The sequence below is a fragment of the Tympanuchus pallidicinctus genome, unplaced genomic scaffold (assembly GCF_026119805.1).
Source record: "Tympanuchus pallidicinctus isolate F22 unplaced genomic scaffold, pur_lepc_1.0 scaffold8, whole genome shotgun sequence".
NCBI lineage: Eukaryota > Metazoa > Chordata > Aves > Galliformes > Phasianidae > Tympanuchus > Tympanuchus pallidicinctus.
Genome location: NW_026294802.1, coordinates 12,585,469 through 12,611,968, shown reverse-complemented (window position 1 = coordinate 12,611,968; position 26,500 = coordinate 12,585,469). Strand labels below are relative to the sequence as shown.

Genomic DNA, 26,500 nt, shown 5'->3' with positions numbered 1-26,500 from the left:
AGAAAATCTATCTTTTGGGTGTTGAGATGGATTTCAGCTTCTTTAGTCTCTGTCTAGTACTGATTCTTGATTACATGTAATTGAGTCCTGTATGACAGCACTGCAGAACAGGAGTTCTGACAAGAAACCTCTTTATGACAACTCTCGTCTCCTAGGTCTTCCTGCAGTAAGACAGCAGCAGGCCTTTGCTTCTGCTGATTAATCTGAGTAGTGTTAGAAAGGCTGTTTATCCTGATGTTTCACCAGTGCAGTTCCTGGAGTCACCTTCTGTGACTGAATGGTGGTGCGCTCAGCACTGCTTGAGCATCGTGCTCTGTCTGAATGGCCACACCAGGGACCACAGTGCTCCTCTACAGAAATACGTGTGCCACAGCAGCTGTCATGGACTATTGGACTGTCAAATAAGGGTTTTGATGAGTCCTCTCAAACCCATCTTCGGGTCTCTGCTGCTTCTGTGGGTGCAGTTCCAGACAGAGATGTTCTCAGCTGAAAGACATCCCATCAAGTGGGGAGCTGGGGCAAGGGCACTCACTGCAGCAGGGACCCCTCCTGCATACAAAATGTTCTTGCTTGTGCACCTCAGGCTTGAGGACCTGAAATTATTTCCTACGTAAGTAATTGGTTTCTTGGTGATGTTGAACTTCTAGTGAAATTTAGACCTTCACTGAAAATGGACTGTTGGGTATCTTCTGGGTTTAGGTACTTTACTGCACTCATCTCTCAGTGAATTACATAGCTGCTTGGGCATAGAAGAATCTGTTGCAGCAGTTGGAGGTTGTCAGATAGTGGCTTATGTTACCTTCTGATTGTTCCATAACTTCCAGAGAATTCACCTTATAATCCCTCTTGCTGGCTTCTATAGGGTTAAGTTATTTGTCTGGCACATTTTGGAGCTGGTTTCTGAAAGCTCTAGACAGGCAGAGGAGGTAGGGCCAGCTGGAACAGAGCCCGCAGGAGGGGCCCTACCAAACTGTCAGTGCCTTGGAAGGCAAAAGCTCTCTGGTGCCAGATCTCTCAAATTTATTATATGTAATGTAGTTATGGCCTCTGCTGGAAAAATCTGCTGCCTTCATGTCATCTGGGTAGAAAGAAGCACACACAGCATGCATGCTCCTCCTTTCACAATGCCCTTGCTTTATGAGGTGCATCAACTTCAAGCAAGAAAATTGGTTTCTGTTCATAGCTGTTGTCTGTTAATACCCCTTAAAACTGTAATCTCCAACAGCCCTTGTTGCCACTGTAGAAAAAACACACGTGCACGATCACTTCAGGGTGTGGAGGACTAAGACACAACAAGATTCTGAGAGTCGTATGCCATAGCATGATTGAAAGCGTGTGTGTACATATATGCATACCTGACATATGGTTGAGATATGTGCTTATATATCTCACACACAGCCAGTTCATGGAGAAGGCTTCTTGTGACCTGATGTGCAGGGTGATGTGCTGGTCTCTCAGTCACATAATAAGCTGTTGAAGTCATGATGAAGAATGATGTTTGAGATGTGTAGTTCTATTATGCTTTCTTTAGAGGCTCAGAATTTTGTTTCCACTGCTGTTCTGCTGGGTTGTAAATAGACATTCATGGTAATAATTGAGTGAAAGAATCAGGTCTGTGAGCACAGTGATTCATGCCTTCAAGGTCAGAGATTAGAGGGTTAGTCCCCATCATGGATGACATAAGCACGGGTCTTGTTTTATTTGGCTAGAGCCACTGTCTGCTGTAAAACACAAACATGCCTGTATGCATGATTTTAAAAAATTAATACGGGGGCATTTGGTGTTGATCGTTGTTTTTAGATGGTCTGGCTTATCTGTACAGAATTTGTAACCTTTTGCAAAGGAGCTCTTAAAACTTCCATTGTTTGCAGTAGGTTGTTGACATTGGTAGGGGAAGCACCATCAGAGAACAAAGTGCCTTTTTATGTTCCACTAAATTAGATTCAGCTTTGAAGGAGATATAAACTGTTAAAATGAACTAGTTCTTTTTTCCTGCTTTCATTCTCCAGGAAAATTCTGGCACACAACCAAAAAATGAAAGCCTCCAGTCCTGGACCTGCTGTAACCGTTGCAGCAGTAAGGACAAGAGCTGCCAGAGCAACTGTGGCAACAGCTGCAGCAGAGTCTTGGATAGCCCAGCACACGTCCTACCGCCTCACGGCCTCTCTGCTTTCTTCCAAGGAATCTCACAGAGCACGAAACCTCTCCAGCAGGCCTCAGCAGTTAGCTGCTGATGTCCTAGTTTCTTCCCTCTTGCTTCATCAAACACAACTTACGTGGTAAAGCAGTGAGGTGGCCACAGCCCGCTGTAGGCTTCGCTTACATTCAGCGTTACCTCCAGCTTTTTGCCAGCCCTTAGGAATTAAATGCACAGGACAAGGTTTCCTGTTGGTGTGGAAACTCTGAGCAGTGAGTTTGGCCGATTGGGGCTGGCAAGCAGCTCTGGCAGCAATACCCAAGTATCCAGGCCCAGCTGGGTGTGGAGAAAGGGGAAGATGGCAAAGCATAATTGTGCATCAGAAGCTGCACAGTTTGTTCTCTTTTAAGACAACTCTAATGGAGAAGAAACCGGTGATTTTTGATGGCTCTGAAGTTTCTGAAAATAATTTTGGCATTTGTGTTTATCAAGAGCCCGGCTGTTTCAGCGTGTGTGGCAAGGCTAGACAGCTGAGCTGGTGTGGCAGGGATGGATTCCACTCTTGGGCTGAGCATTCAGCTTTCCGTCCTCTGTTGTTTCTCAAAGCCTTTACAGTCCCATGACCCTTTGAACCAGTTCTGACCAGTAAACCGTCAAAAAATGTGTTACTCATTCCATTTGTTGGGCTGCTCTTTCATGGAATTGGTGGGCTTTATCAGTTGATATATGAGTGAAAATGAGAACTAGGGCCAGCTCTTGGAAGCTGGTGAGCCCAGGCAGGAAGGTGGAAAGAGGAAGGCAGGAAGGATGAAGGAACGGGAGCAGCCCTTTGGCAGCTGTAAGCTGTCAGATTGGTTCAGCCTGTCTTGTAACTGCTCTGAAACACTTGTAGTTTATCAGGAAAGCAGTCGTGACTGATTTCTTTCATGGCAGTGCCCAAGTAACAAAGACAACAAAAAGCAATCAATGGCTAATCTCCTTTATAGACAAGCCCACACCAAGCATGGGATAGAAATAGAAAATGTATTTTAGCTGTGATTGGCACAGCAGTGGTCAAAAGAGGATCCAGCATGGATCAAGCCTAGCTGTTGAGATGTTGAGGCTTAAAGGAAGATGCAGTCGCTGCTCACGTTTACATTAACATTATTCAAACTTTGTGTAACGTAAGATATTATGCATTCAATTGTTCTGGAGATGAATAGAAGATCAAGTATTGTCCTTACACAATAGAACAGTAAAAACAACATCTGTGATCCAGCATTTGTAAAAAGAATACAACTATCTCCTTTTAAGAATGGAAGATGGAAGCAGACAGAAACTATAGCTAAAATTGTTGGAAGAGTTTCATTTGCATAAAGACGATTGAAGGGACTTAATAGCTTTTTACTGCTTTACATATCCAAAGCTTCTCTTTAGTCATCATGGCTTACTGTTGCAAATGTTCCACGTCTGCAAATCTGGACACAAATCTTTCAAGCAGGGCACTCAGAAAATAAGCATTATACCCACTTGACTCGATATGGAAACGTTGATTAAAAAAAAAATTGACAAATATCACTTTGCATGGTGAGAAAACAGAAGGATGCTGGTCCCTAGAGGTGGTGCTCATCATCTTTCCTAACTGTAGAACCATCCTTTCTTCTTTTGTTGTCTGTTCTTTCATTTCCTGCACCCTTTAAAACTTCTGCAGGTGATGAGATGGAAAACTGTGATGTTGAAAGCTTTTGTAAAGAACAGGGTAGGAAAAATGCTTAAATTCTAGGGACATACATTGCTTTCAAACCAATTACGACTCTTCCATATGTGTGTTCCTGAGAATGAGATCTTGGACCTGTCTTTCTGGAGAACAAACTTTTGGAAATACAGCATTTCTAGTGGAGTATTGTGGGGCTCTGTTGAAGTAGTAACACCTTACAAACAGATAACTGGTTTGAATGTGACCAGTTCAATAGCAGCACTAAAATGTGTTCCCAGCTAAAGGATGTGATCAGTATATGGTTTCACAGTGCGGAAGCCTTTTTAACTTGTAGTTCTTGTTTTCCTCAGTTTTGGTCTGTGCAGGGACCAGCTGGAATCCCTAAAACTCTTCTGGAGATCTTTCTTCAGGCTTTTGTGAGGAAAAAAACTTGTGTCTGTGGCCAAGAGGATCTGCGTGTCATAAGCTGGAAGAACTGAGTCACATCACTGCAATTTGTATATGTGTATATGCTAGGAATGGAAATATTCTCACCTCCCTTCTTATGTTTAGCCAGCCCCAAAAAATTACCTGAAATGGATTGACAAAAATAAATCTTTCTTTTCCCCTTGTCTCTTTGCAGCAATTTGGCAAAATCCTTGATGTAGAGATAATCTTTAATGAGCGCGGCTCCAAGGTAAGTCCTGTTTCTGTACTCGCTTCTCACGTTTTGATTGCACAGAGTAAAAGGCAGTTCGTTGCCTAGAGAATATACTGTGTAGGGATCACCAGGAATTAGTGTGATGGGGGAAGGGAAAAGCTATCCTGGGGACTGTCTCCTGTTCCCTCTGACTCCAGACTCTGAGCATGGTCATTTCTGGGCAGCATGTATGAATGCTCCTGGATGCTCCCATCTGTAATAAGGGATCGGGTTCCCAATCTTTTGAACAAACAGGGAGTCACTTGAGCCTTCATAACAACCCCTTCTCATTGCCCTGGCAATGGGTGCCCTGTGGGGAGGGCAGAGTAAATTAAATCAGTGTCACATGAAGGGAACTGGTAAAGAAAAAAAAAATATATATATATATATATATATATTTATAAAATAATAATAATAAAGAAACAAAGGCTGACTGCCCTGCCCCCACCCCCCTACCACCTGAAACCACATCTCGATTGCATTAAAATATTCCCCTAGAATAAGTGTAATATCTAACATGTGGAAGGATCTTGCTTATTCTCTTTTGTAGACTTGCTCATATTTCTGAGAAGCTGACCTTTCACATTTGAGATATTTGATACTTAATAAAAGCATCCCAACTCCCCTTGTCCTGCCCCTGTGGAACTCTCCCTATTGAATTTGCACTTGAACACCTATCTTCATTCTTAAAATGTATTAAGAGGGAGGTTTTGTTGAGAGCCAGTAGTAATTTATTTCTTTCAAAATGAAATTTCAGATGTTGCTCAGGTCAATTGCAGAGAGATTCAGTGATCTTTGTCCTAATTGGCAGTTGGTTCTCATCATGTAACCAGTGTCACCACAATGACAAATTGATGTGATTCTCTCTCTGCCCAGGAGGTTCAGCACTGGAATAGCAGGGAATTTTGCAGGTCAGGAGCAAGGTGCATTGCCAAAGCTCTATGGGGGAAGCTTGCACAGTGCATGTCTATACTCTGCTTGACTTAATCAATGCTAAGATTCCCATTTTCAATTAAAACAAAACTTCCCTGCTCCCCACGTACACGTGTGTGCACATGTGTGCATGCACACAAGAGATTTTGAAGTTGCAATTCAGCTAAGCAGTTTCAGTTTAGAGCTTGTATGTCTGTCTCCTGGATTTGAGGTTCACTATCTTAACGTGGCCTCTTTGCTTTAATGTATCTTCTGGGGTCTGTTCATGTTCAGAGCCCTCTGCAAATTCAACCCGTGTTCCCCAAGATGCATTCTGAAATTCTTCAGTCTCTGTGATACCTGGAAACCAGAAAGCAGTTGATCTGCCTACAGAGCAAATGAGATTTGGCTCTTTCCCTTTCCACGCTTAGTTTGTGCTTAAATCCCCACCACCAAACATGGTATTTCTTATTTCTTTTTGTTGTTTTAATAAAGCAGTCTGCAAGAGTAAATGCCTTTATGGCTTACTTAGAGAGCTTTAGCCCTTTGGGGATAAAAATCTATACGCTTTACCAAAACAATCAGCTATGCTGAGTTTGTAAATATTTATTCTGCTCTCTGCTGTTCTTCTGATATTTATAGGCCAGAGCTGTCTGCGAGTTAGTCTCAATTTTGGTCATTTCTATTTGGCTTTGGGAATAGCCTCTGGCCTCTATCAAAATCCCTATTTTTTTTGGACGTAAGTCCAAAAGAAAGAACAAAAATAACTGGCCTGACAAAGTGCTGAGCTCTATCCCTCATCTTCGTCTGCCTGCGCCGTCCAGCACAATGTTTTCTTCTCTGCACGTGAACTTCACTCTTGCTTTGCCATCCATACAGCCCTATATAAACACCCACTGCTGCCCTTTTCCTTCTAGGCAACACTAACATTGGAGACTTTCTATGAAGACTTGATTTATTGTTATGAAAGATATTTTCTTCTGCAGTTGTTAAAGATCAAGGCTTCTGGTTTTCAGTTAAAACAAAAATAGTTGCTGAAGAGTTCCTTGACCAATTTTATTCCAAACCCTTAATAAACATACGAAAAAATAAAGCGATCCAAAGAGATGTTCTTCCAGTCCATGACCATGCAGTTTCCTACTGCTTTTTTTGGTCATCTTACAGCAAAAAGCAGTTGCAGAGCTGATAGCTAATGTGAGGGATGGGGCAGAATCTGAACAGAATGAGTAAACACTCAACGAATAATTTTGTGGTACCCCTGCATCCTTCTCAAGCTAAAATAATCGGTGTTTTAAAAGAATGTGAGATTATTCCTGCTTAGCATGAAAATGGGAGGCCCCAGTGTTTGAGTGGGGTGTAGCTGCACGAAGCACCTGGTATTCACATAATAATGGAAAAGCAACAGTCTGGTGATCTGATGGTGAAGCAAAGGAAACGGATCTTTCTAGAGGCCGCTCACTCACTCTTGGGTTCTTCCTCCACCTTAGGAAAAAAAAAATCTGAATGCATTTTCCTGCCCTGTGGTTTCCATTCTAATCTAATGATATGAAACCTCTCTCTTCTTCTCCTCCTCCTCCTCTCTTTTGGGAATCCGAAAGCAGATGCTCCTGCTGCCTGCCTTGTGCTGTGTTCTCAATGCTCCCTCCCCTTCCCTGGGTTCCTAAGGGTGTAGAGTTTTGTGTGTATCTTTTCTCAATATTTAAAAGGTACAAGTGAATCCCAAACTGCCCACCCAGGCTACGATGGCCCTGAGCAGCTCTTTGTCCCAGGGCCTGTTCCAGTGATGGCGGGCAGGAGGGCCTGCATGGAGGAGAGCTGCAGTTGGTAATCTGCCTTTTGAATCCATCTGAGATGACCAGGCAGTGTTCTTCCACAGCCGTAGTGGTGTGCCTGAGGGAACCATACCAGACAGACTGTGTGTTCAGGGTCTCTGCATTTAAGAAGTTTGTAAGAGCAGTGTGTGCACGTCACAGCCACCTCATGCCTCAGGTTCTTGTGCTTGGCTTAGGAAGTGTTATTTGTTGTCTTTCCGTATCACGGCAGTCTAGGAGGCAGCTAATAATTAGTTTTGCTGATTCTTCTCTGAAAGCAATGTGAATGATTGTTCCCTAACTTGATTTCTGCCTGGATTCAATCTATTTAGTAGGATTATGTGGGTAGACTTCACACCAATGCTGTTTAGCTACATTGGAAACAAGATACAAACTCGAAACATCTGTTGAATTTCATTTAGTTCTTTCTTTAGATTGTATGACAGGATGACATTAGTCTTCCCTCAATTTATTTATTACTTTTTGCTTGCTTTCGGGAAGCTATCAGTTTGCTCCAGTTGTACTGTGTGCCTTTACAATTCTAGTTCTGACCCATATAAATAAATGCCTAGAAATAGCATTCTGCTCATGGTTGCAATTCGCCATGCGCTTCACTGAACCATGAGTAAAACACCTCCAGAGGAAGCTGAGAGATGGGATTCCTACACCTCTGGTTGTGGAGCTGCGCTGTAGATGCATATTTTGGCACTGCTGTGCTGAACTGAACAAATGGACATATTTGCAGAATTAATGCATTCTGCCCTAGCAGCACTTGAAATGAGAAGCCCATGACATTCATAAAGCTGCAGGGGAGGGGAATCCCAGCTCCCTACTCCATGCTGTCTGCTGGGTGGCATTCTGAGATGTGGCCTCAGTGGCATTCAGATACCAAGAGCACGTAAGCACACAACAAAACCTTGGCTGAAGAAGGAGCATGTTTTGGGTTTCTGTGTGGTAAGAGTCGTGTTAGCGCAGACTGAAAGCCTAGATTTCAGGGTTACCTTCCAGTTAGAAAGCCCATGTCGATAAAAAAGGAGAGTGGTCTCTGAATTCTTGTTTAGGAGTCAAGTGTCGAAGTGCAGTATCTTCTTCAATAGTTGTGTGTATAGTTGCTTACATCTGGTCTTCACAAGGGGAATGCACATCTTTAGTGGGTGAAAATCCTTAAATACATCTGTACTAACTAGAAAATCGTATAGAAAGCTGTATGGAAACACATAAATCTTGCTTGCTGTTAACTGCAGGCTAAGATAGGGATATTTAGGTTCTAGTAACTGCCTAAAAGATTGTATGCTTGCATGCATGTTTATTTCTTCGAGTGGAGTAGATAGTTTGAGTTAGCTGCTGCAGTTCTGGACCTAGTTCCCGCCCAAGGAATAGATAGATACACTCTCTTGTTACAGAGGTAACAGTTTTCATTCTAATACTATTTTTATAGTTTTGTTCAGATGTCATCAGCTGAGCTAGAAATTCAGATGTTACTAACACAGAGGTTTAAATACAAGGTGCCAGCCAGTGTCACTTTCTTAGGTCAACAAATTTATAATACTGGTGGCTTGAAGAGAGATGTGACCTTTGTCCCTTACTCTCAGTTTGCTCAATTACAGTGTAATGCCATGGCTACCTTCAACTCCTTGATCATAAACAAGTGAATTAAAATTGGTCCACACCCTGTGAACTGGTTTACTTCAATTTGAGTAATTAAGGTTGAAGTTGATGGCCTGATATCGCAAAGCCCCTATGGGACAGAGCACCTTCGTGGTGGTGCTCATTTCATTGGGCAGGGAGTTGCTAAATTAGCCAAGATGTGGGGGAATGGATTTAAAAACGATAATAAAAAAATGATCTGAGAGAGGGAGAGTTTGATATTAAGCCAGCAGAAGATAAGCTCTCATTTCTCTTGTTTTTAGCTAGATACATTCCTGCATCTGGTTCACTAGGTAGCGCAAGTCGATGGTCAGGGCCTTTAATTTCAAGACACGCTCAGGAGTCGTATGGGGAAGTGGAAGGGCTGCTGAAGTGATGGCAGCTTTGGTTTACACTGGTTCTCTCACCAGTTTGAAGCGTGTGCATGTAACTCAGGTAAGGTGTGCTTCTGAACTGTGGGCTGTGCTCCTGTTGGTGCATCCCAGTCCTGCTCATCTCAGGTGGATTACACTGAAACCCTCCTCCGCTCTCAAATGCCTTGGAAACAGGTAGCCTAAACTTATGTCTCTTGGCCATTTCTGCAGGCTCCCAAAAGTTGGTTTACATATGTGGGGAAGGGGAAGGGGGAATATATAATCTGTTCAAAAACAAGCACAGCAGTAGAGGAAGGCAAAGCCCATTGCTGGCTGCGTGCTCTGTGGGGGTACAAGGCAAAGACTCTGCTGCTGAGGTGACTGTCTAAACTCCATGACAAATGAAGGGTTAACAATGCATGGATTTCAAGGGGCTCTGTTTAGTTTCCTTTGTTTTTATTTTTGTTTTTTTTTTTTGTTTTATTTTTTGTTCTTTTTTTTTTGTTGTTCTTTTTTGTTTTTGTTTAATTTCTGTGTTCTGGCCACACCCAGGAGAACCGTCTGCTTTTGATTTCTCCCTTTACGGTTACATGGTAAATTTTCTTTCTCATTCTTCAGAGATGGAAACGTTCAAATACTCTCTCTATACATTTATTTATTTATTTATTTTGACACTGCTCATCATGTTGCTTGTTATTTATTGCAGAGTCTGAGGCCAGACTAAAAGGGTGACAGTTACTCGGTCTCTTCAGGCCCTTTGAATAAACCTTTGGGTAAAAGGGGGCTTAGGCTGGCCCTGCAAATTGCTCAGAAGTTCTGAAAATGTTTGCTGGGGTTATTCAGTGCCCGCTGGGTGCATTGAGGCTTACGTTTATTTTCTGCTTGGGAAAAGTTCCCGGCATTTGTTGGTGGAGGGGAAATGTTGAAAAAATCAACCTTGTTATTCTAACAGCTTTATTAAACTCAAGGTATTTGTATAAATTCTATCTAGATACTTTTAAGTCATCTTTTTTTTTTTTTTTTTTTTTTTTTTAACCCAGGATTGCATCTTCCCTTCCTCTGGCTGCATGCATAGTACCGTGGGGCAAACCAGTACCTGCTATAGATCTGAGCTAGCAGACATTGGTCATCTGCCTCCTGTTCTTGTTTTTTTCTTTGTGGTTCAGACAACCTTGGGAGGGAAAACTGAGAATGCTTTGTGGTATATGTTTCTAGGTACAAATTAATCCCTATTCTTTGCAGGTCATCTGTAAGAAGGAATTTAAAATACATGTATAATTTTTCTTCCCCGCATCAAAAATGTGTATTTAACTGCTGATTTTCAAACCTGGAAATAATAGAAATGTCAAGCATGGCTCACTTATTTTTCCTGATGAAAATTTGAATGTCTTAAGAGTTGCATTAAGAAGACTAACCAAGCGGGCACAAATATTGACTCTATCATAGTCGACTATGTAAAGTGTTAATTCAGCATTGATGTTAAATGGTTTTCAACAAAGAGTTGCATAAGCTGAAGATTGATCTGTGAATAATAAAAAATCTAGTTAATTAGGTATGTTGTTCAGAATCAAATCAACTCTGTTTTAATTCACGTTGTTAATTATTCCTATCTAGTCTGCATGTGGATTGCACCCTACCTTGATTTAACTTACTAAACATACTGAAAATTCCAAGTCACTTTAAATGTATTTGATGGTAATGTTTTGAAGTCCCTTACAGACTTCATTAATTGAGAATAAATGTGAATTTAAATGGTCTTAATTTGGTTCTAGTCTGCACAGGCTAATGTCTAAAAAATTACCTTCCCTCTGTTCTCCAGCTTTCAGTGCACAGAATCACAGAAGACATAAATCGTGCTCAGGCTCTGCAGGATTTTCTAGAACAAACAAAAATTTTCATGTCAAAAGAGAAGAGGGAAATAGAGATTGCTGTCGCAGTCTTTTCCTCCCCTCCTCCTCAGACCTTTTTAAAGGTGCTTTTTTCCCCGTTATATCGAACAGAGGGAAACGTGTTACTCTGTTTCTCAGTCTCCCCTTTCTCTGTAAGGGTTCTTTGAAGCAGATACAATACACTGTCCCTTCATAATCAGCTTTGTTATTATACCACCCCCCAGTTCCCTGCAACCTCTTACAGAGTTGCATGTAGTTGGACTGATTTATTGGCCCTGATCTCTTGTAGCTCTGATTTTAATTCATTGCAACTGAAAGCATTCGTTGTTCTGAAAAAAGCAACAGTTTGTTATTGTATAGCCATTTATTTCCTTCAAGTGGAGAAAAGAAATTATCTGAAGTTTTAGAGTAGAGACTTGGCACCCAAAAGGGAGAGCTCTTATTGGTTTCAGTGTGACGTTATTGGGATATCCAAGTTTGGGTTTTTTTGTTTGTTTGTTTTTATTACTGCTGTTCCTGAGAGAGGAAAAAGGAAAAAAAAAAAAAAAAAAGGCTACATCCCATTTTACAAACATGTAACAGTTTTGTGCTGGAAGCCTCGCTGTGGATGATAAAGGGCAGCATGTGCAAGGTGGCTTCTTAAGAATAGTGTGGTGCAGCTCTTTAAAAACCACTCAGAGTGATGGCTTGCTTGTGTCTTGTTGCTAACAGTACCTAGAAGTCAAGATGGTATTTTTTGAGTATCCACGTATCCCGACCCTGAACTTCATGGAGAGGCTGCCAGGCTAGCATGCCATTTCCCGGACAAGGCATAGCTTGCAATTGATCAGCTTAGCCACTGCTCTGCTTACTATCAGGAGTTTCCATTGCGTTGGATGCAGACTTTGGTCTTCCTGCTTTTGCGTTAAACTGGGATTTGCTGTATAATAAGCCATAGAAGCCATTTCTCCTCCTGTTCTTCAGGTACCCTGAAAGCAAAACGCAGGCAAGTTTTCAGCTTGGCCCTGCTCTCTGCAATGGCATGAAAATTATCTCCTCCTAATTGTCTGTGGTAGGGCACCATTTCCTACAAGCTAAATTCCTAATCCCCTTAGTCATAGATCTGCTTGACTGTCAGAGCACTCACCTCCGTGGAAGTGAGCATGTTTTCCACTGCCCTTGTACCCAACCGCTTGAGTTGATGGCCATGTGAGCGTGTAGGACAGAAGCATTGCATGTGTCCTACTAGACTAGGTGAATCTAAATCATTGGTACATCCCTGAGCTTGTTGCTGTGAGCTTTGTAATGTGTCTAGGTAGAGATCACCACCCATGGAACGGAGGTTGCCATCTTAGAACAAAGCGAAGTAAGAGGGGTGGCAGTCACTGAAGGAGGGAACAGTAGGCCAGAAGAGCCAGAAAAACCCTCTTTTTACCAATAGGTCTGTGTTGAGGTTTTCAGCAGGTCCAACATGGCACAGGTAGGAAAGTATGGAAACAAGAACAACGTTAATTGCTCTAAATCATTATGTTGAGTGATGTTCTTCTCCTGATGCTACCTGGAAGCCCTCCTTTCTCTCAGGGCCCCATGCATTATTAGGGAAGTCATAGGCGTAGAAGTAGACGTGAGCTGTGCCCTGAAGAGCTTGCAAGGGATGCTTTACAAACAGTCCTTCCTCTCAGCTGTTCTCCAAGGTAGGTGATTATTAATGTATCCATTTTACAGGTGGGAAAAGCAAAGTTCAGTGTTTGAATTGCCCAAAGCTTCGCAGAGTTCCCGATGCCAGGAACACAGATGGCAGTGAATGTTCAAGAGATCAGAGTGCTGTGCTGTCCTGTCCTGTGCCCGGGGCAGGCAGCAGGCTCAGCACTGCGTGTGTTTGCTGTCAGGGACAGGACGTAACTCGCTGCCTCTGCCAGTTCTTTGACAAGAAAAAAACAAACAAAAAAAAAGAAAAAAACAAAAACAGCAACAAAAAAAACCCACCTTAAAACAAAACAAATTGTCTCGAGTAACTTGGTACTTCTTTTTTGGTCTGGCCTCAATTGCTTTTATGTTTTCTTTTTTTGATTACTCTTATTATTCTTATTATGATTACAGTTCCTTTTGTTTTATTGAATTTTAATTTCTTTCATTTATGAAACATGCATGAACCAACAATGTGACTCTAGGAGGTTATTGCTGAGTTGTGCTGATGTCGATTTCATACTGTGATATTTTTTCTCTATTTACCTAGAGATCAGTATTTCAATATATAACGATGTGCATGTTTTCCCCCCTTCTCCCGCTGCATGCAGGGATTCGGGTTCGTAACTTTCGAGAATAGTGCTGATGCAGACAGGGCCAGGGAGAAATTACACGGCACCGTGGTAGAGGGCCGTAAAATCGAGGTGCATGTCTTCAGTAATTCAATTTCTTCTTTATATTTATTCTTTTGATTTCTTTTTGTGTCTTGCCTCACTTATTTCACATTTGGATCCCCGTCTCGTGTGTGCGTGTGTGTTTGTGTCTGTGTCCTTCACCTCCCTGCACTGAAATGTATACAAGTTTTACACCCCTTTACGAAATATTTTTATCGTTGTTTTGGGTATTCTTCTTTTCCGTTTCCTTTTTTATTGAGTTTTTTTTTTTTTTTTTTCCTTTTTTTTCCCCCACCCACTCCAAATTTTTGCCCTTCTGCTGTCTTGATTTTTTCCTTTGCTTCAGTTTGCGAGGCTCGGGTCTCCTGTTATCAGGCCTGAATGACACTAACTGAAAGAGTACTGTCCGACTTGTAACTCTGTGCCTGCACAGAGAGCAGGGGGCCAGCCAGTCTCCTCTCTTTCCTCGAGGCCAGTTCTCCTCCACACAAGCGTGAGATGATGGGCAGGGAGGTGGGGGGCAGCGAGGCTGCGACGCTCCTGGCTCTCATGTGAGCCCTAGACGGGTGCGATGGGGTGATTTTGGGCGGCCGGCGGGGCCGTCGATGCGGGGTAGGCCCAGAGCTGGCCAATTTGGTGATCCACCGTGGTGAAGGCTAACTGGCTCTTCCTTCTCTCCCTCCTTCTTGAAAACAAGCAAACAAAAAGTACAAATATTTGAACGAATATGAAAGCAAAAAACAAAAGCCGCCGTTTTGAGTAAGATGTCTGCATATTTTGCTTTTTTTGTTTTTGTTTTGTTTTGTTTTTTGTTTTTTGTTTTTTTTTATTTCCCTTTTCGATGGTCTAGCGTTTAGGGCCCTTCACTTGACTCACTCTTTCCATGGTAACTATACACAATGCTGGCGATGGTACGAGTTGGCGGTAAGTGAAACGAAAGCGCTAGAGAAGAAGCTTTTTTTTTTTAATTTTTCTTAAAATTACAAAAAAAAACAAAATTAAGAAAGAAAAAATCCATCTGCCATCTCACATTAACACAACGAAATGTGATTTGACTTGTTGTCCCCACCCACCTCCTTCCCCCCTCTCCCCCTTTTATTTTCAATGCTGTTGAGTAATGCCGCCTGGACTTTGGATGTACATATCGTTTTGTAGCAGTCTGAGCTGTTTGATTACTGACTTCATGGTGATTTTCCCCCTGCACATCTTACTCAGAGTTACTGAACTCCAGTTTGGCTGGTTTTTATTAATGCACTCATTTCCTCTTCTCTCTCTCCTGCCCCTTCTTTCTGCCGCTCTGAGACCTGTTTGTAGCTGTTACTGTTCCTTTCCTCTACCTTTTTTTTTTTCCTTTTTTCTTTTTTCTTTTTTTTTTTTTTTTTTTTTCCACTCTCCCAGTTTATTTCTTTACTCGGTTAAATGCAGCTGTTGGTCTCTTTGCTGACTGGTGGTTTCTGATCAGTTCTGGCAATTTTTCCTTTAAGTGCTTGTGTTGCACTTTGCTGTAGCAGCTGATTTCAGGCACTCGCTCCATCTTAATGATTGTCTGTGAGACCCTATCTCCTCCCTCCTCCCTCCCCACCCTCTGAATCAATTGTGTTTTTTTTCTTTCTTTTATCTGTGTGTGTTTAACTGCATGCTCTCAGTCTCATCATTGTTGTTTCCCATTCTTTCTTTTTAAATGTGAAATGTTTCAATTGTTTCGGGGCTAAAACGAGAGTAAATGTAGTTCCAGATTCCCCACCTTGCATACGCTCACCTTTCTTTAAGTCTCAAGGGCCCAGAGCAGCTTTTATTCTTATAGTATTTTTTTCTTAACCTGGATTCCCATTAGGTAGATGTTTTGGATAAATTATTGATGTTGGATAAAGACTTTCGCCCTCTTTGCAAGAACTCTGAGGCTGTCTGACGCAGGGCTGCAGTAACTTGGCTTCCAAACTGGTCCATCTTTTCTTTGTCAGCACCATCTCTGTGGTAACACCCCACTTGCTTGAGCAATCAAACCGCTTGGAACGATGCAGAGCTCTGTAAAGAGGGTGGAGGGCACAATAAACAACAACAGTGAAAGACCCATCTCTACTGCTATCCGTTTCTTCTCTTTATTTGGGAAAAAAATAATTTGGAAAAAGACTTAAATGTGATGGGAAGCAAGTAAGTGAACGCAGTCTGTCCAGACACTTTGTGACTTGTCCAAAATCTCAAACCATGGCAGTTCAGATCTTAAGCTGACGGGCTGCAGGTTAACGTTTTTCTACCTCAAACCTGGCTGTGATCTGTGGGCCCCAATCCAGTGGTGAGCTTGAGGAACAAATCAGCTTGTGCATCACCTGCCTCACTTGCCTGTCCTGGGCTGCAGCTGTGAGCACCAAATATTTTGCCCTTCAGAAGGACGAGCTGATGGTAACCATGCACCAGGGGGTGCCAGGGTGTCTGAGAATCTGCACTTTACTCTTGTTGGCCTTTTGTTTAATGCATAATTTAAAGTGCCATGTTTAGCTGTAACATTTAAAATTAAATGGCAATTGTTAAAAGTAATTTTAAAACTGCATTCTTGTAAAATTAGTTATTTAATTTTTTTTGCTCAGAAAAGTATAGTGTGTATGTGTGCGTGTGTGCGTGTGCGTGTGTGTGTGTGTGTGTGATATCAGAGTTTTCCATCATTTTCCCTAATGCCCTCTGCTTCCTTCCCTCTCCTCCCCGTCCCCTTTTTGCTTGTAGGTTAACAACGCCACAGCACGAGTGATGACCAATAAGAAGATGGTCACGCCATATGCAAATGGTAAGAGAGACTGTTTGTACTAGTGATGAGCTGAAAGATTAGAAGAAAGACTTAAGTTTCCTGGTGAGGGAAGGTCATGGGCTCTCATCAGGACCTCCCCAGCTGAAAAAAAAAACAACCCAGACCCTCTCCCCAAAAAGGGAAATGACTCCCGAGCTCTAATCTACAGCTTGATACTTCAGTGTAACTGTACAAGTTTATGAAGGAATACCATTTTTCAGGTGGAGAAGTTGGGGCAGAGAGGAGTGGTGATATGCCCAGTATTGCCAAGCTAGGAAGGGAACCCAAGGTCTGATGTTTCACCTGCCACTGCTGCAAGCTGATGCTGTGCCTGCAGTGGGCTGACCGTCGCTTAAATACCTGAATGCAAATGGAGTATCACTGAGGATACATAGCTGGATATATCTCAGCTCAAGTTCTAGCAGCAAAAGTGCAAGTGTCCCCAGGCAGCTGGGAAAATAGAGGCACTGGGCTATTTGTATGTTCCCTTGTTACAGGCTGTGTCTGGCATTCAGTCGTTTTCCAACAAACCTGAATAGAGAATGACCAAGTTGTTTGGGCAATGAAGAGTCCTGTTTTACTGGGCTGTCTAGGTTCTCCTGTCTATGCAGTGATTTTACTGCGTGGGCGCATATATAGCATTAAAAAGTCATTCTTCTCCTGACTGAACTGAATGCTGCTTTGATAAACATTTTGAAACTGAATCTTAGTCCTGAACCAGGCAGGAAAAATTCTTCTTGTCTTGAAAAGCGGGAAGCTATGCATAGGTAATTGCTAGTGCAAGAATCCATTCTAATTACAACCTAAGATTCAGAAACGAGAAAATAAGGATTTTATTTGTGGCTCTGCTGCTGAGTTGTTGTGCGGCTCTTGACAAATCATGTAGTTTTTTTTTTGGTTACTGAACTGGGGAAACAGGGACAGGCAGAAAGACTGAGATTCTGGCTTTTAGTATTTGAAAGGAATTAGGAAATCTTATAGTGAGCGGCAGTACAGCCATGTTACATTTGCATGAGAGGAAGGGTAGAAATTGTGCATGGCTGTTTGGTATCAAAACCTGTCTTACATAAAAATGACTTGTGAAATGTGGTAACAGGTAGGAATATTGTGCTTTAACAGTCAGCAGCGTTTGCTTTAAAGGTGTGCAAAGGACTCGTTATTAGGCCAGGTGTAAGACATGCTAACAAGTGGTGGTACAAGCATTTCTGTATCGTGGGACTGGTCCTAGTCCTGTTATTGCCATCACTCACATTGCTGCTTGCTAATAAGGTATGCAGTGCAGGACAGTGTGCTCAGGCTCACAGAGGGAGCGTGCATTGCATCTCATTGGTTCAGATGAGGGAATGGTGTTGATGGGCTGCACCTCACACAATTGTTCGTGTGGTTTCTAGGCTGGGTAGGAGTGGAGAAAGTGTAGTGTGTGTATCAGGACTCCTAAAGCAAGACAGAGGAAAGATAGGAATCTATTCCAATAGAAATGCTTGCGTGATTGCTAGCTGAGCTGAGTCTTTCCTCCTCTTTCCACACCAGCCCAGATCATGCTGTTAGCTTTACACCCATCTTGTGTGCCCAGAGAGAGAGGTGATGGGCATGGCAGATGGGTTTCTAGATTTGACTGGGGAACGTGCTCTTCTTCACTCCCTTCTACAGTGGCAGGCCAGTGGTGGCTCCTTTAAGCATTATTCTCCTGTGTGTTTTGTATTGATGACTTCAGTTCTTGCCGATTATCCAGATGATATTAAAACCAATTCTCTGGGAAGGCTTTCATCTGAAAAGGAACGTAAAGGTGATAGGAAACTCTAAAATAACACAGAGAGGAGCAAATGTGAGGTGAGGAGAGTGAATTGCTTTTTTTGCGATGCAGTCAGGCAATCCGGTTAGTGAGGAAATCTCAATCACTGTTGCTTTGTAGATCTCTAGCAAATATGACAGAGCGGTGATTTGAGAATTTAAAGGTGTAAATTGACTTCCCTGTGGTTTCAGAGAGGTTTTGGATCCACAGCATTCGACATGAATGCGTGGAGGAGCTGACAGCACGGTTCGCACAGGGAATGTGGAGCTGCGCGGTGCTTGCGGCGAGTGTGTGTCTGAGGCAGTTGGCATTCCCTCAGTGCCCTCCTGCAGGTCAGCTGGCGTTTGGCTGTTCCCTTCAGTACAGCAACCTACACCTAGACCTCGATGTTAGAAAACAAGCAGTTGGCCTCCATCTACACCAAGGGGGATTGTGGTGAAGCAGAAATTGGAAAGAGCTGCTGCTGCATGTGAAGCTGGGGCGCATGCACGAGACCGTTCCCCGTACCCACGCTGCCTGCTCCTTCTCTTGGTGTAGATTCTGGCATTCACTGCAGTCTTTGTTGTTTCAGGTTGGAAGTTGAGTCCTGTGGTTGGAGCGGTGTACGGCCCTGAGTTATATGCAGGTAGAGCTTCAGCAGACACTTCCACTTCTGCCATTTAACTGCAGTGGTGTTTGTTTATGTTCTCAATTTGCTGTTTCTTTATAACCTTTTTACGTTTTTTTTTTTTTTTTTTTTTTTTTTTTTTTTTATTCTTTTTAAAATTAAATTAGCGTCCAGCTTTCAAGCAGATGTCTCGCTGGGCAATGACGCCGCAGTGCCCCTGTCAGGAAGGGGGGGTATTAACACTTACATTCCTTTAATCAGTAAGTAGCCCCCATTGGCCCCTCTCTTGTTACTGTGCTTGAGTTAACTATGACCTGTTTCCCTTCTTTTCTCCGGTCTGTATAATATATACTTGAAAGGATGGGTCTTGTCGGGAGTGAGTTCACCTATAGCCCAAGTATGCTGCGCAGTGGCTGTAACCCGTTCGTCCGCAGTGTTTCTGTACTGTGAATGGGTTCATCTATGTGACGAGGAGGCTGCAGACCAAGGGGAGGGTGTGTGCAAGGAATAGGCCATTCCCTTTCCCTCCACCCCTTTGGAAACAAAGAAACCAAACGGACGATTCCTAAAGTACATATTATACAAGCTGTCAGGGCCCCTTGGTGTGCACCTGGGCGCACGCCGGGTTGGGTTCATGCTTCTCCACTTGTCCCTCTGGGTATGTACTCATGACGTGTCTGCAGATGCCTCTAGGGCTTCACGTCATTCCATGGTGAGCCAGCATCGAGTGTAATGAAATTAAATGAAGAGGGGCTCTCAGTAAGCTGGCACTTTATGGGAAGTTTCTGCTGCTGTTATATGGGCTATCTTGTCTTTCAGGCTTTAAAATGAACATACAGAGGATTGGGTGGCAAAGAGTGGGAGGGGAAAGGAGGGAAGAGACTGATGTAAGTTGATTGACTTTAAGGGCCTCTTGACAAATTATTTTAAAGAGCCTCTGCAGTTTTGGAAGAGCCGCCTGCTATATTGATAGTAACTCTCTGCGCTTCTCGGACTCTAACCAGACTGCATGGCGGTGTCAGAGGGGGGGATTTGGACCCTGTTTGTGGTGGGTGAGGCATGCCAATGCATTAACCTCTTGCATGCCAAACCTCTCTGCAACCCCTCCTCCCCGAAAGGCCATGGTGTAGCAGGACGTATGTATACGATGCTTGCTGGGTTAGAAGCATGCCCCTCCGCAGGATTGATGCAAAACATCCCACCGCTGCGGAGCTCTTGTGTCACTTTGTTTGAAGCAGGCGGTTGTTCCCTGGGCAGGAGCTGGGATCCTTTTCACCTTCTCCCTTGTCTGTCTTTACAGTTCCAGGCTTCCCCTATCCAACTGCAGCCACCACAGCAGCCGCGTTTCGGGGAGCCCACCTGAGGGGCCGAGGAAGGACGGTTTATGGGGCAGTCCGGGCAGTACCTCCTACAGCCATCCCTGCCTACCCAGGGTAAGCACTGGTCACAAGAGCAGAGTGCTCTGCACAACCGTGTCAAATAATGGGTTGGCTAACAAAAACGTAACTAAAATTGTCTGGATGGTGAGAGTCAGGGTATTTGCTTAGCGCCAGAGTGTTCTGCATTCGATGGCATCCAATGGGGGCAGTCCTAAATTTTGCCATATTAAGTTCTTGCCTGAGAGAATTTTCAGTACTTGCAGCAGCCTAAAGTGCTGATGTACTCCTTCTCAGAATTTCTCGATTTATCTTCTGGTATTTGTCATCCATCGATTCAATACATTGCACCACTACTGAGAAGGACAAAAAGACGGGTCTAAGATGTCCCAAAAAGTTCCAACTCTCTGCACTCCTTTTGTGGTTTTCTTGCCCAGGAATGGGGAATATTATCTCTTACCTTCATGCCTCACCATCTGGCAGTAGGACAAAGAAGAGCCAGCTACCCACAATGGATTTGCTTTCTTTGTTGGAGACGGTTTAAAAAGGTTTAAAACAAAGATTAATCAAGTCCATTAATTGGAAGTTGGGAGAGTTTGGGATACACTGAGAACGAAAGTGCTGCGTTCTTCTAACTGTTGTATGAAGCGTTGCTGAATTCGCAGCCTCAGCACGCTTCTCTGTCCTCTGACTTCACACTAGCAATGCAGTGGAAGAGATTCTGTTACAAAACAACATTCTGCTGTTCAGAAGCAGAAAGAACCGGTTTGGTATGTGTGTGTTTTGTTTCGTTTTTTTTTTGGTTGGTTGGTTAAGTGTGATGGAAAGACAGAGATCACGGATCCCTTCTGAGTTCCGAGTCCTTTTATTGGTTCTGATTTTGAGGATGCTTTGTTCATATTGTCTCTCTAGAATTTTATTGGCCATATTTTCAGATAGGTCTCTCAGAAAGGAATAGGAGCAAATCCTTCAACACAGAGAATGGGCTGATCTTTTTTTTTTTTTTTCCCCCCCTCTCAGACTAGCTTCAAAAGGGAAGAAATTAAGCTATAAATCTTTTTATTAGAAGGGGGGAGGAAGCTACACACATTAACAAAAGGAGCTGGCCTGATACAGATAAGCTTGTATTATGATCTGTAGCAGACGAAGTGGAGAGAGCTTCTGTGGCCCTTCCTTATTGGTGTCCTGTCTGATATTTAAAGTGGAGCTGAAGGAAGCAAGGTGCAGTGGTCTAAGCTTTGCTCTCAGACAAATCTAGCAATGTTTGTATTTAATTTACCCAAACACTTTAATTGAAACCTCCTCAGAACATTTAGGCGTTTGAATGGAGTGGTCTTTTGAGCTCTTAGATCCATCTTTTTGCCACCTCCTTTAATTCATATGTGACATCCTCTAACTTAAGCCTCTGACCTGCAACTTGTCAGTCTGTTGCTCTGAGAATGACCCAGCCCTGCTAAATTTGGAGGTGCTTCACAGCAAAACAGAGAAGGAAAGTTGAGGTACCATCTAGGAGAATGCAAAGTACCTGCACTGGGGAGGTCGTATGCTTCATCCCTGGGAGTAACGGCTGGAGCGTTCCTGGCAAGAGGCTGTCACCAGGAGAGACTCAAGGTCTGTCTTCCATATAAATCCAGCTTGAGTCCCCTGTGAAGCATGTATTCAATTTGGAATATGGGCCAGGCTCCAGTGCTTATTCTTTCCAAATACTGTCTTGTGACTGCATTTATTTACATTATGTTGGGTTTGTTTGACCCTGCTGGCCAATTTCGTGTCTTCATGGGCAGCGTTCTATCCAGTGAACATTTGCAGGATAGCAGTACATGAGTTGCCTTCAGAAGTGGCCTAGAACTTCCCCTCCTCCCAAGCACTGGGATGTAATTAACTGATTCTGGTGTTTATTGTTGTTATAGGCTGAACCTCTACTTAATATTTTGTAGAGGGAATTTGATTCTTTACGGAATAATGTATATTGTGCTGTTCAGATCCATGTTGCATTAACCTATAGGACAGCCACAGGTGTGGGCACTGCTAACCCCCACAGAGTCAGGGCAGATGCCAGAAGGTCAATCAGCAGCACAAGAATGATGGAAACATAGTGAGTCTTGTGGAAGAAGGCAGTAAAGTGAGCTGTGGGTTTATTCAAATATGGTAGAGGGAACTGACTTTTCACAAAACCTAGTGGTGTTTAAGTTGCTGTAAAACCTAATGGTATCACTGAATGTGTGAGCTCAGCAGCATTATAAAAAAAAAATAAATAAATTGTAGAATAATACAAGCTTGTTGGAATTGCTATACTGGATCAGACCTGAGCACTGTTCAGGTTACTGTAATTTTGACTGTGTCTGTAGTGCTAGATTCTCCAGAGGAAAGTGCAAGAAATCAGATAGTTCTTAAATGAATAAATTTCAAGATCTCAAGCTCGATCCGAAGCGCAGATCTACTAATGCATATGTAAAAGGCACTTAAACATACGTGCAGCCCTGAACGTTTATTTAGGAAGGGTTATTCGTGTGATAGAAAGCAGTGGCTCAGAGCAGTGAAGAAGCTGGTGGATAGTCACCTGAGCCTGACCTCAGAGCACCAGTGCACCCCTCAAGGTATAACTGAGGCATTCACTACAAGTGTGGAGACACAGTAACCTCTGGTCTGTAGCGTGACTTGAGCCAGTGCTGGAGTATTGCCCCCACTTGCAGTGGCCATGCTTTCTAAATGAAAGCTGACAAATTGCACTTCAGACCAAGAACTGCAAGAATTAAATCAAAGCCTGAAGAAACCCCCTTGGCTACTCTAAAATTCTCAAAATGAAACAAGTGTGATCAATTTTATTTCACAAACTGCAGGTTTAGGCATTGGCTTGTTCATGGTCGTTGAGTACAGATACAAAGAGTGGGCTTGTCATGGTGAAGTATAATTTAGTTTAGAAGCATAAATGTATAGAAGATTCTCCCACTCAGAACCAAAAGTAGATAAAAGTCAGACTAGACATAAGGCAGTGGGGATCTTCGTGGGATTTCTTTGTTTTGTTTTGGTTGGTTTGGGTTCCTTTTACAACATAGTCATCTGTTGGTACAGCTCAGTTTGCGTATGTCTTGCTCTTGTGGATGTGTTTTAGCTCAGCTAGCGGGCTTTTCACGGATGCCACTGAGATACGATGGGGCTGTTTTATGCTCCTGGTCAGTCTGCATAACCAGAATGGCCTCTGTGGTTCTCAAGTGGAGTTTTCGCTAGCATTGAGAATCACAAATATGGCTATTTTAGTATGTATATAAACCCTGCTAAATTTCAGCCCTATCAGTTGGTGTCAGGTCCTCACTTAAGACAGGATGCACGTGTGCTCTGTTGCTTGGGCTTGGGAAGCCTTGCTCTTACTTGGTATAGCGTTTTTTGCAGTTTTCTCTGGAGAGCTGGTGCTAGCATCTCTTGCTGACAGGATACTGAGTTACATGAACAGTGCCCTGATCCAATGTGGTAATGCTCTTAATTAATCCAACTGATTGTGTTTGGAATAACTGTTGAAACTGCTAATGTGTTCATAAACCAACAGTCACTTCCTCTGTCATGCGTTTGCCTTTCCTGCAGGAGCAGGTGGAGTATCACTGCTAAAACACTCCTGATCCTAGATAGAGAACCCAGCAATGTAAGTCGCTGCCCCAGGAGCCCAATTCTTTGTTATGTGATTGCAAAGAAAAAAAAAAATTGGCTTCAACAAACGTGATCTTATGGCCTGCTTCTCTCTGCTGAAGTGGCTCCCCTCTTCCTCTAACAAGGGTCTCTATCTTTGTATCTGCTCCCAGCCCTCTTGGAGACCGTAGTAATTCTGTCTGCTGGGAATGCAGTGTACTTTTCCTGGGGAAGACAGCAAGACTAAATTATTCAAGCAGTAGCTAACACTGCGACAGATTTTTAATTTACTTATTTTTATTTTTAGTAATAGCATGCAGAATTTTGGCAAGATGTGCTGGGCTTTTTTGTGTGTGCGTGCCTTACAGTAGGTGGGTGTCTGAGGGTGGCAGGCTCTTGGCAGAATTTCACAGTAAAAAAAAAAAAAAGTAATAATAGAAAAGCTGGCGTTCCATGCCTGGTTCTTCCTTAATGCTATGGGTAAGTCATGCGCATTAGGTCCATGAATATCACATGCTGGGGCTCTAATGCTTTTTAAAGCTTTGAGGTGCAGAGCTATTCGGAGGCCAAAGCAAGAGGAGATTCCACGAAGGACAGGCTGAACGCACACGGGTGGGGGGCATACCCTCTCTTCCTTCCTTATCCTTCCCCAACCCCTGTCCCCGAAGCAAGCTGCGTAGTCCTACGCTAGCGAATGCTCTGGCAAGAGTGGTTCTTTGGGAACCCCAGGCTCCAGTTTAACGATTTGACCTGCTTGAAGTTCTGAGAGAAAGAAATCGATGGCTTAAAACAGAAAAAGTATCATCCCATGGAAACCCTTCCAGATGCTCCTCTCTGCTATGGAACATGTCATTACTACCAGGGACTCCCACTGCACCTTTCAATTCTCGGACCTTGGACCAGTCACCTAACCTTTTTAGCTCATTATCTCTGCTTGTGAAAGCAATGCATTGTGGGTATTTTTGGTTTTTTCTTTTTTAATTACATTTCTCTGTGTTTACTTTGATCAGAATTGATTGACTTGTTTTCCTGAGGTGTTGCATTGGTTCTTTAAGATGCTGAATAATAATACTTTGCATGCTTGTGTGATCAGCCAAATCTTATCGCATGTCTAATGTGCAGGGTAAAAGCAGGTGATGTATGGATGTCAGAAACAAAGCCAAGCAGCCCTGTGAAGCTCGAAATACGTAATTGTACACAGCTCTCTGAAACATGCTTCTGACATAGGTGATTTCAGCCCCCGTGGGATACCTTCTGAGGGGCCTCTCCATTTCCAAGCCCACATCATGAAGCCAATGTTCCCGTGTGTGTAGGGGGGTAACTTAAACAATTCCAGGAGAATAACCAGAGCGGAGGTTTCTAAACCCTTGTTTCTCTTCTTCAGGACATCAGATCTTTTTGGGTCTATTTTTATTGTACAAGATGGTTGTTCCCCTCCCTCTCTCCTTTGCATACTGTCTCCCCCTCTGCCCGCCCCTTTCCCCTTTGCATGCCATGGAAGATGACTTGGAGCCGTCTAGCGTGCGTGTGCACACATTCTCTCGCTGATTCGCTCCTGCCAAAAGCCCAGGTTATGGATTCATACATCACCTGCCTGTGTAAAACGCATGTGCATGCTGCCGTCCTCAATAACCGGAATGTGTTTTCTGTTCTTTTGTTTTTTGTTTTTTGTTTTTTTGTTTTTGTGTGGATTTTCTGCAGTGTGGTTTACCAGGACGGATTTTACGGTGCTGACCTCTATGTAAGTACACACACCGGAGCCTTCTCATCCCCAACCCCTGACAAGCCAGCCTTTTTTTTTTTTTTTTTTTGTTTTTTTTTTGGTTTTTTTTTGGTTTGTTTGTTTGATTTGGTTTGTTTGTTTGATTTTTTTAAAGTATCATTTACTTTAATTTTCTTCTTCCTTGTGGATATATATTTATATATTTAGGAATGCAAGCATGCTTCTCTGTCACTGCGCTTGCCCCTGGGTGCAAGACCTAAGCCTTTGGGTTTCCTGATCATTGCCAGGGTCAGTTTACTGGGTGTCCTCTCCCTCACATGCACACTGCTACTAATCAACCTGAGAGATGATTAGCGAATTAAAATTTCTCTCAACACTTCTCTCATTTACATAATTTGGATATAAAAATAACAGGACTGGTTTAGCCTCAGACCTTCCCTTTTCCTTCTCCCCCTCCACCCTCCCCTTTCTTTCCTCTCTTGGGACCCTTTCAGGTTTGATTTGTGCAGCCCACACTAAACGGAGCTGACTGGATGTTTAAAAATGTTTGTGTGCCACTGGGATGTGGAACTTATCCCTTCGGGGAAGACACTGGGGCTGATTAAAAATGGAGGCTGAGATGCTAGAGTGAAAACTGACACCTCAGTTTGCTAGTCAAAGTGGTACCTAAATAGGCTAGATTCTCTTACCTCTTTGGGGAGTTGTAAAGTACAAATATGTGGAGATGTTCGGTTAGAAAAGCCAGCAGCCTACTCCTGTTCGGCTGTTAGCTCTGGTACCACAGGAGACATTGCCCTGTAGTTGTCTTTATCCTACCCAGCCAGCTGGTATAACACATCTCTGAAGTATCTCTATAAGCAGCTGGGTTGTGGCCATTGTGGGTCTGAGGACTCTGGCCAGCAAGAAAAGCCATTTGCTCTCGAGTGGAGAGCTGTTGTAGAACAGTTCTGATAGGAGTATGCCTTTCAAAGCCAAAACGTTTAGGCCTGCTGCTGCCATCACTACTTGTGGCCTTGTCTAGCTCTGGCAAAGTTCTCTTGTGCAGCATTTATAGGTAATAGTTCTTCAGAGCTGGGGAAGCTTTGTATTGGTAGTGGCATGACTGTCAGCATGGATTTCATGTCCCTGCTCCTTTGAAG

General features: G+C 43.1%; 1 protein-coding gene across 15 annotated transcripts in view; it reads left to right on the top strand.

Annotated features, from left to right (window-relative positions):
- RBFOX2 (RNA binding fox-1 homolog 2) overlaps window positions 1-26,500 on the top strand; it is a 162,924-nt gene that overhangs the window by 122,013 nt on the left and 14,411 nt on the right. For 7 of the 15 annotated variants that reach the window (XM_052668249.1, XM_052668258.1, XM_052668257.1 and 4 more), the window contains 6 exons: window positions 4,456-4,509; window positions 13,401-13,493; window positions 16,182-16,242; window positions 18,606-18,659; window positions 18,809-18,901; window positions 19,942-20,074. In XM_052668249.1, the coding sequence (XP_052524209.1) occupies window positions 4,456-4,509; window positions 13,401-13,493; window positions 16,182-16,242; window positions 18,606-18,659; window positions 18,809-18,901; window positions 19,942-20,074 (488 nt within the window). Of the gene's footprint in view, window positions 1-4,455; window positions 4,510-13,400; window positions 13,494-16,181; window positions 16,243-18,605; window positions 18,660-18,808; window positions 18,902-19,460; window positions 19,529-19,941; window positions 20,075-23,596; window positions 23,655-25,339; window positions 25,380-26,500 lie in introns of those variants that run through there. The other 8 variants (XR_008202692.1, XR_008202693.1, XR_008202696.1 and 5 more) reach the window with 5 other exon arrangements.